The sequence below is a fragment of the Lichtheimia ornata genome (assembly GCF_029851405.1).
Source record: "Lichtheimia ornata isolate CBS 291.66 chromosome Unknown scaffold00008, whole genome shotgun sequence".
Taxonomy (NCBI): Eukaryota; Fungi; Mucoromycota; class Mucoromycetes; order Mucorales; family Lichtheimiaceae; genus Lichtheimia; species Lichtheimia ornata.
Window position 1 is genome coordinate 402,689 of NW_026695328.1, and position 9,294 is coordinate 411,982.

A 9,294-nucleotide genomic window follows, 5' to 3' on the forward strand; every position below is an offset into this window, starting at 1 on the left:
ATCACACTTTTTGACAGATCGGGAAAGCTGCCAGAGGACGTGTTTGCATTTGCATTGAATAATGACCAAATGCAAAATCAAAGCCCGGTCGCTAATGTATATAAACGACCCCCCTATGGTTCACGTTCACATAATGTGTACGTTCCTTTACCACGACACGATGTCTTCTTCATCATTTTCCCCTCATCATTCCTTGCCCTTTCCTGATACCGGTTCTTCTGCTACATCAGAAGCCTGGATATCCGGTGACGTCAACACACCCGCTATTGTTCATGATCAAGCACCCCACTTGCATGCACATGACGTGTTGGGTATCGACCAGCTGTTTTCAATTCCACTATGGATGTTACCTACACCAGAAGATTATTCAATTGTCTATGATGTGATCTATGCGGTTCGTCATTTCTACATACCAGACGAGCCTTCGAATGCTGGTCTCATATCGCAAATGGTATCTCGGGCAATCACCTTTATCACGAACGATCCCTCTTCTCGTGATTATTACTATTGTCTTACAATTAACCAGCTACATGCGCACTATGCACAGTGGTCTGAATTGGGTAATATCCCTCTGGAAACAACAGCGACAGGAATAACAGCACCCGCATCATTGCTGTCAACGTCATCATCACCTTCGCGACCGCAAGATCGTGTGCATTCTCTACCCACAACCACACCAGAAGACCTTGAACGTTGTATTGTCACTCTCGTAGCCCAGCTTGTCAGCCAATCCTGCATACATCAAGGTGGCCTTGAGAATATCGACCTCGTATCCCAAGTGATACGCTGGGCTGTCAGCCGTGTTGCCGATGACGATTTTTTTCGTGAATATTACTTTAATCTTACCATCCAACAGCTATACCCTCATTCTACTTCATCGTATCATACCACTTCACCAGCAGCAGCAGAGATAGCAACACCCGCACCACCACTATCAGCTCCATCACCATCGCCACAACCACAGGAGACAGTGCACTCCCCAGCCACAGCTAACGAAGTATCCAGTAACGAAATCATACATAGGTTGACGTGTGATTATTGCCAAAGACATTTCTCAAGAAGGGATTCGTTGCAGCGCCACCTCTTGAATGCTTGTACCTACACCAGGGAGCAACACTCCTACGCACAACATGTCTTTGCAATCGGCCAATGATATCATAGTCTATCCCAACCATACCCTATGCCACCATCATTATCGTTGGATCTCTTTTTTTCGTATTTCTCATTATGCCTTCTCTTTTGTCATGATTTCTTGCAGCCACTTGATTGTATTATGGATATTACTTATCATCCTATATGGGAGAAGCATCATACGCCTATGCATAAAAGTTGATCTGGACATTGAAACACTGGTATATGATTAGACGTCAAGTCAATGAAAATGCACCTTGTTGTCCATACAGCACCAGTCGATATAGCCTTAAGGGAAGCGGACTGTGCTATCACACAACTTCATTTATAGTAGGGGAAGTGCTTACAGTAGTGTATTATCTGCTAGGGATCATTTCATTGAATCAGGCAAGAACAAGTGAATGGCATTAGGAAATGACATTTGTTGGGGATATGAATACTTAAAGCGGTTAATGGAATTGGGGCATCTTGTTGACTCTTGGCTGGGGTTCCAAGTTATCATCCCCGTGAGCGTGTGGTGCGGGAGTATGTGTGATACACAAGCACTGACGCAAAAATGGAATAATGAGAGTAGTGATGATGAGAACACCCCAAAAGAAAAAAGGTTGGAAGAGTATATGTCGACGACAAGCTTCTCACTTTTGCGTGATATCATTGCACTGAAATTAGCGCTGCTACATGGAAACGTGAAGGCTTTCATAAGTATCGTAACACCCACATTTTCTCAACAATGGCGTGCATGCATACTGTTCTATGTTGCAATGCAATACGGGTTGTAATCAAAGGCCGATATGGCAGCGGCTCCTTTGGGCGATGCACGGATACTGTGTTTCAGACTTGGATGGTGTCTCGAAATGGGAAACTACCCATGGCAACATACCTTGAAACAGTAGCTATTAGTGAAGAGATGTCATTTACGGGCTTGTCATGGCAACGCTTGCGTAGCCAAGGCAACTGTTGGACTCAACCAAAGCCAACTCACTAATGTGCAGTTTTCATCTATATAGCCAAACAAGCGGCTTTGCTTCAGCATGTCAAAGGATGCTGCTATTTTGGTTCACTTGTACCCAGTGTTCTCTCTGTCTCACACGTTTACACTTGGTGGATGAGGTGTACGTTTGGCATTCTTTTTCTCTTCGCTGGTGTTTCCCCCACCTCTCTCTCTCTCTCTCTCTCTCGACTTGAGGAACCATCGGCTACATGTTGTCATTGTTGTATATGGGATCGTTGGGCAATGTGGAGAAGAAGATACGTGTAAAGGAGCTCCTGACCCAAGGTGATCGTCGCTCAAGAGGAGAGCATTATTACTTTCTTTGCGCATACGAACTGTCAAACCATTGGGTAAATGATAGCATTATTGGATCTTATTCATTTTATTCATCATTGTGTTATATTAATAGACACCGGGCATAACCTCCTCGTTGATCACATCTAGGAACCATCTTCACAAAGGGCGAAGCATTGACATCACTTGGTTTGTTGTCAGGTGTCAAATAAACCACTTTAAAGAAGCACATCATCGTTTACAATCTCACTCTTGTTGTAGCTGAACACATCAAGTAGATGATTTAATGGATAATGGATAAAATGGGAAGCGACGAAAAGATGAAAACTTCAATGCATACCTACTAGCGTAGGCCTTGGGCAAGTGTTCGCTTGTGTCAGTCGGGTGTCACCAACACACCTCTTCTCTCCAGACTTCTTCACTACCCCGCTCTCCCTCATCGATGGCCAACAGAGGTACCTCTAGAGTTCACGCGAACGGCATAAACAACAAGCTCATGCAACACGAAATAACAATAGTGACGAGCGACGACTTCGATCGCGTATTCGCATGTCTACGCAATAGTGGTGATCAAGACAATGTAAGCGCCTTTGCAAGATGTCTCCAACATGAGCACCAACCCGTATACCTTTTTCTTTCACCTATAGACGATTGCGCCATTGCAAAAGCCTACAGTCGAACAGCTTAGGAATGAGCTCGAACTAGAATTCTTGACGCCTGAACGCACGTTCCCAACATCGTGGCTCGCCAAGTGTCAAGAGTAAGTGTCCCTTTCTCTCTCTCTCGCTTCGTTTTAGTCTTACAGGTCTTCATAATAGACATTGGCATGAATCAGCGGATTTCCCATCATTTGCAAATGCACAGCTATCAAAACCACATACGGCCATACAAGTAGCAAGACGAGGATATGATGGTGATATACGTGGTTACCGAGAATCCATCATCCAAGATGCCAATCTCAGCGCCTCCAATTCCACCAGCTTCAGTCGTCCCTTTGGTGCCACTCGCGATTTTGTGAGAGGAAATGCTGTCCAGTATCCATTCGCACCTGGTGGTCTTGAAGCCGAAGTTGTGGATGAAGAGATTGAGGAAATCAACATTGATCTCGACTTTTTGCAGGATGGTAAAGTATGCCTTTAGTTGAACGATGCATGATACAGCGTGTATTGAAAAGCCATTCATTGTAGATTTGCCAGCTGTGGCTCCTGGATTGGATAGAGGATTGGTGTTTGAAGGTAAGCGGCGTTAAGGATCATGTAATACATGCAATCTTACATTCCTGCACAAAGGCGATGATCAAGCACAAATCAAGGAACCATCATCATCATCATCAACTGCTACTCCTTCTGTATTCAACTTGGATGATGTCCTCAAGCCTTCTGAGACCTTTGACTTTTTGGATGTGAAGACAACCGAGAAAGTGGATACAACACCTACAACAGAACCTACGACTCAACAAGGTAAGATGAGTGGGGTTGGGGATGGCGATGTATCAGGGCAACGAGGTTGACAGGTTATATGGTAGATGCTGCTGAAAAGGAAGAAGTGGATGAACTCTTACCACAACAAGCACCTCGTCCAGCTGTGGAATCAATGCCCAAGCTCAAGACTGTCAATGAAACGCATCGTCGTCGTGAATGGGCACATGAGATCAACGTTAACCAGCCGTTTGACAACTTTCATGACCTGGTGCCTGAAATGGCAAAGGAGGTAATGTGGATTAAAAAAAAGCTCATCACGTGATTGCATTCGCCAACACTTTATGCTCTACTAGTTTTCATTTGAACTTGATCCATTCCAGAAGCATGCCGTGTATCATTTGGAAATGGGTGATTCGGTCTTTGTTGCAGCTCACACCTCGGCTGGTAAAACGGTTGTCGCTGATTACGCTATCGCATTAGCTTCCAAACACATGACCAAGTAAGTGTCGTTGGCATCCTATCAACGATCAAATCCATATTCACAGTCGTCTACCTACCTATAGAGCTATCTACACCTCGCCCATCAAAGCTTTATCGAATCAAAAGTTCCGCGACTTTAAGCACACCTTTGGTGATGATGTTGGTATCCTTACAGGCGATGTTCAAATTCGACCTGAAGCCAGCTGTTTGGTTATGACTACTGAGATTCTACGAAGCATGTTGTATCGTGGTGCCGATTTGATTCGTGATGTGGAGTTTGTCATTTTCGATGAAGTTCACTATGTCAACGATATTGAGGTATGGCTATCGACAAGAGGAAGCCGCTTCACAAGATATTCATGCATTTGTTTTTAGCGTGGTGTTGTATGGGAAGAGGTGATCATTATGCTTCCAGCCCACGTCAACATTATTTTGCTGTCTGCGACCGTACCCAATACTCGAGAATTTGCGGACTGGGTGGGGTAAGTGGGATCAAACAACCAGTAGGCTGACAAAAGGAGGCTGATCCTTTCTTCCTTTTAGACGTACAAAGAAGAAAGACATTTACGTCATTAGCACGCTCAAGCGTCCAGTGCCCCTCGAACATCATCTATATGCTGGCAAGGACTTGTTCAAAATTGTTGGTGCAAATGAAAAGAAACTCAACGGCACAGCGTAAGTGATTCCAACAAGGTGATGATGTTTTGGTTCTCACACAAACGTATTCTCTAGCTACAAGCAAGCAAGTGACGCTATCACCAAGCGTAAAGAACAACAAGAAAAGACTGCTGCTGCTACTCGTGGAGGACGTGGAGGACGTGGTGGTGCAGTTGCTCGAGGATCTCATAAGCCTATTGGACGTAGTTATCAAGCTGTCATGCAAACGGTAAGTAGTTGGATATTCAGGCCCATGTTGTCACATGGCTAATTGCAATTTTCATGGATAATGTAGGATCGCAACTTGTTTGTTCACTTGATCGGCCTTTTGAACAAGAAGCAATTGTTACCTGTGGTCATTTTCACCTTTTCCAAGAAGCGTTGCGAGGAATATGCAAGCAGCTTATCCAAAACCGACTTGTGTACCAGCTTGGAAAAGAGCGAGATCCATGTATTTATTGAAAGAAGCTTGGTTCGATTACGTGGTACCGACAAGGAGCTGCCACAAATCCTACGCATGCGTGAACTACTTTGTCGAGGTATTGCGGTGCATCATGGTGGCCTGTTGCCTATCATCAAAGAAATCGTTGAAATCTTGTTCGCACGAGGCTTGGTCAAGGTTTTATTTGCTACCGAAACATTTGCTATGGTAAGGGTATCTTGGATTGGGTTGCTTTAATAGAGACTAAGATGTGATATTGCTTAGGGCGTCAACATGCCTGCTCGTAGTGTTGTCTTTTCAGGTTTAAGGAAGCATGATGGTCGTGGATTCAGAGATCTTTTACCTGGTAAGTGACTTTGCTAAAAGAAAAGGTCAACAAGGATACTCATTTGGGATTATGTGGTGATTAGGTGAATATACCCAAATGTCGGGTCGTGCAGGACGACGTGGTCTCGATAGCACTGGTATGGTGATTATTGCTTGTAGTGGTGATGAGCCCCCTGAAGCAGCAAGACTTTCAACCATGATCCTTGGTCGACCTACCAAACTCGAGTCGCAATTCCGTTTGACGTACAATATGATTCTCAATCTTTTACGTGTCGAGGCGCTCAAGGTCGAGGAAATGATTAAGCGCAGCTTTTCCGAGAATAGCACCCAAAAGTTGCTCCCAGATACGAAGCGTCTTGTGGATGAAAACGAGCAACGCAAATTGGCGCTACGACAACTTGATTGTACGATTTGTGGACCTGATTTGGAGCAATTCTACGACGTGTGTGGTGAAGTGATCACCTTGAACCGCAACATGATGCTGCAATACATTTCAAAATCGCCCGCTGGTAATCGTGCCTTGACAGCTGGTCGCATCGTTATTGTCAACAACAATGTAGGTTTCAATCTTGCGTACATTCATGCATCTCTTATTCACACACTCGCTCTAGGTTTATCGAAATACCCCTGCTGTCATTCTCAAACCAGTACCTGTATCCACTGCTGCTGCTGCAACTACCCAAAAGACATTCTATTGCTTGTTGTTGGTACCCAAGGATCTTGATACAAAAATGCAAGGATCAGGTATGTCGTTTTCAAATGGATTTATATCTTTGAGGAGCTAACCATGCTCTAGATGAGATCGCACCTTTACCAGTGACCATGTTGAATGTGCCTGAAAGTACAGAAAGCAAGACTGAAGTTGTCTCTATTGGCGTATCAGACTTTTTGATGGTGTCCAAATCGAGCATCAAGGTATGTAGGCGTGTGTGTATGGATAAAATAAGCGATACATGGTTCTCAACGAACGCTTTTATTAGTTGGATGTGGATGCTGTTATGACAGGACGAGATGCAATGGAGCTAACACGCGTGAAACAAGAGCTGGAGAAGGCTGCTGAAGATACTCAGAAGTCTACTCTTCTTGAATATGATTGGCAAAAGATTAAGGATATCGAGTTCCAAGAAATGTTGCGTAACAAGGTGGCGCACATGAAACGACTACGTACGGATTTCCAATGCACCAAATGCCCTGATCTTAACGAGCATGTAAGTATGCCTGTGCCACCCTTTTTTCGCTAATATTAACCTCTTCATATTATAGTATGCATTGGTACATGCTCACAAGAGGATCTCGAGCCAAATTGATATGCTCAAGCTTACGATTTCGGATCAAAACCTTGAATTGTTGCCAGACTATCATCAACGTATCGAAGTTCTCAGGCAGATGCACTATATTGATGAGCAGGGTACAGTGCAGCTCAAGGGTCGTGTTGCATGCGAGATCAACTCGGCGGATGAATTATTGCTTACTGAATTGGTGCTTGACAATGTGTTTGCCGACTACGAGCCAGCTGAAGTGGTGGCCATTTTATCTGCATTTGTGTTCCAGGAGCGCAATGCAAGTGAGCCACGCCTTACACCCAAACTTACCAAGGCCAAGGAGACTGTTCTCACATATGCACGCAAGGTGGCTCAAGTACAGGTGGACTGTGGTCTGCCATTGTCGATTGAAGATTATGTCAACAGCTTGCACTTTGGTCTAGTCGAGGTCGTCTATGAATGGGCACGTGGATTGGTAAGTAATTGTTGTCATACTTGATGGCTGTTCTTTTCTTGATATGCTGACCTACTGTTTGTAGCCTTTCAAACACATCACAGATTTGACGGACGTTCTGGAAGGATCCATTGTTCGTTGTATTAGTCGCTTGGATGAAACTACACGTGAAGTGATGAGTGCGGCACGTATGGTTGGTGACACCAGCCTGTACAAAAAGATGGAAGAGGCTGAACAAGAAATCAAGCGTGATATTGTCTTTGCTGCAAGCTTGGTAAGTTAACCCTCATCGAAGTTTAGGTAGAGATGTGATGATCGCTAACATTATGATTCTAGTACTTTTAGAGTGTTCAATCAAATGTACATTTCGCGCCGATTATCATCATCAATAAAGCAACCATGTATCTTGCAAGATCAAACTCACAAAAAAAGGATGCGTATCTTATCACAATTGAGCTATACTCAGGCCTTTTCCCTTCCTCTCTTTTTCCTTCACCACAGCATTCACAAGCAGACATAGCTTTCATTTGTATTCAATACACATCTTTCTACAATGCAATGTATGAAGTGCAGCACACACGACCAGGTTCAACGAATTGCTTTAATAGGAGATACATTTGACTTGGATTGACTTGGAAAGTCTCTATCCTTTGGGTTGCATTGTGTATAGGTGGATGGATCGAGGATAGTGCATAGCGAGTCAATAACACGGAGTTGGATGATCAGCGGCATACACAGTTTGCAGGTCGCACAAAATGACAGTAGCTGTATCTAAAGTACGATAATCGTTCAAGGATCATATCATCAACCTTAAGGCTCTTCTTCCACACGTCGTAAATATCCCATTCCTTTCATCCCATGTATCCGTATTCATATGTTTGCAAATTCGTATGCATTAAAGCAAGTTGATACACGTACATAATGCTGCTCTAAATAATGGCTATCTGCTGTTCACGTGAAAAAAGGCTACAAGGCAGGGTTGTTGCATGAACACTGTTGAAGGCAATGGAGTAAAGACCTGCTGATAGCAACTGCTGGAATGAACGCTGATACGTTTGGTTGTGGCAGAGAAGTGTGCAGAGTGCAAGAGCATGTGCTGAAGTAGAGTGACAAGGTTGCGAATGCTGTCTGAACCAATGGAGTAAAGGCCTTGCTAATAGCAACTGTTGGAATGCATGCTGTTGCATTTGATCGTGGCAGAGGAGTGTGCAAGAGCGTGTGTTGTAGAAGAGTGACAAGAAGGCTGTGTACACGCCATGTACTTGCTATTGAGTCAAAGACAATCGGATCAAGAGTGTTGTAGGATTGACATGAAGGGTTGAAGCAGGACAATCGTTCGTAGGTGGTAGTCGTATACTTCAATGGGCCAGCAATTGAGAATGGGAGGAAGAGGGAATAAAGTGGGAGTGGAAGTGGAAAAGTAAATCGGTCGGACTCCTCTTGTATAAATGCATGAACACTGTACATCAATCCTTGATATTGAGATTGCCCCTCCAGAACCTGAAACCTTCACACAAGATGCTCCTGGGCATGCTGATCAACACGGTCTTAAAAAAGACATCATGTTCATTTAAAAATATTGAATGGGAGGGTACAATGTGGGATTTACTATGGAGATCCGAAAGCATGTCAGCGCCGGATTCATGATTTATCGAAACAGTATGTATTACCTTGGGATTCCTCATTTCGAACATGAAACTTTGTCAGAAGGTTCGCTGGGACATGCTGATTAACTTCATTCATTTAAAAACCATACACTTCATTAAGAATGTCTTGAATGCGGGAGAGTCCAAATGGTGGATAACGGGTACAAAAGAGAGGACGGCCCACCGCCC

At 44.0% G+C, this 9,294-nt stretch overlaps 1 protein-coding gene across 1 annotated transcript; it reads left to right on the forward strand.

Moving 5' to 3' along the window:
* Positions 1-160: 160 nt before the first annotated feature.
* On the forward strand, positions 161-7,804 carry O0I10_002772 (uncharacterized protein; the record flags this gene model as incomplete). The annotated part of the gene is made up of 23 exons (XM_058482852.1): positions 161-451; positions 527-1,004; positions 1,917-2,087; positions 2,935-2,996; positions 3,064-3,176; positions 3,235-3,539; positions 3,604-3,651; positions 3,706-3,876; positions 3,942-4,126; positions 4,191-4,336; positions 4,401-4,635; positions 4,693-4,799; positions 4,861-4,992; positions 5,050-5,203; positions 5,270-5,623; positions 5,681-5,762; positions 5,827-6,299; positions 6,355-6,487; positions 6,540-6,658; positions 6,724-6,951; positions 7,007-7,480; positions 7,545-7,733; positions 7,796-7,804. 23 exons carry the CDS (start codon positions 161-163, stop codon positions 7,802-7,804), a joined length of 4,659 nt encoding a protein of 1,552 aa, XP_058346419.1.
* Positions 7,805-9,294: the final 1,490 nt, after the last annotated feature.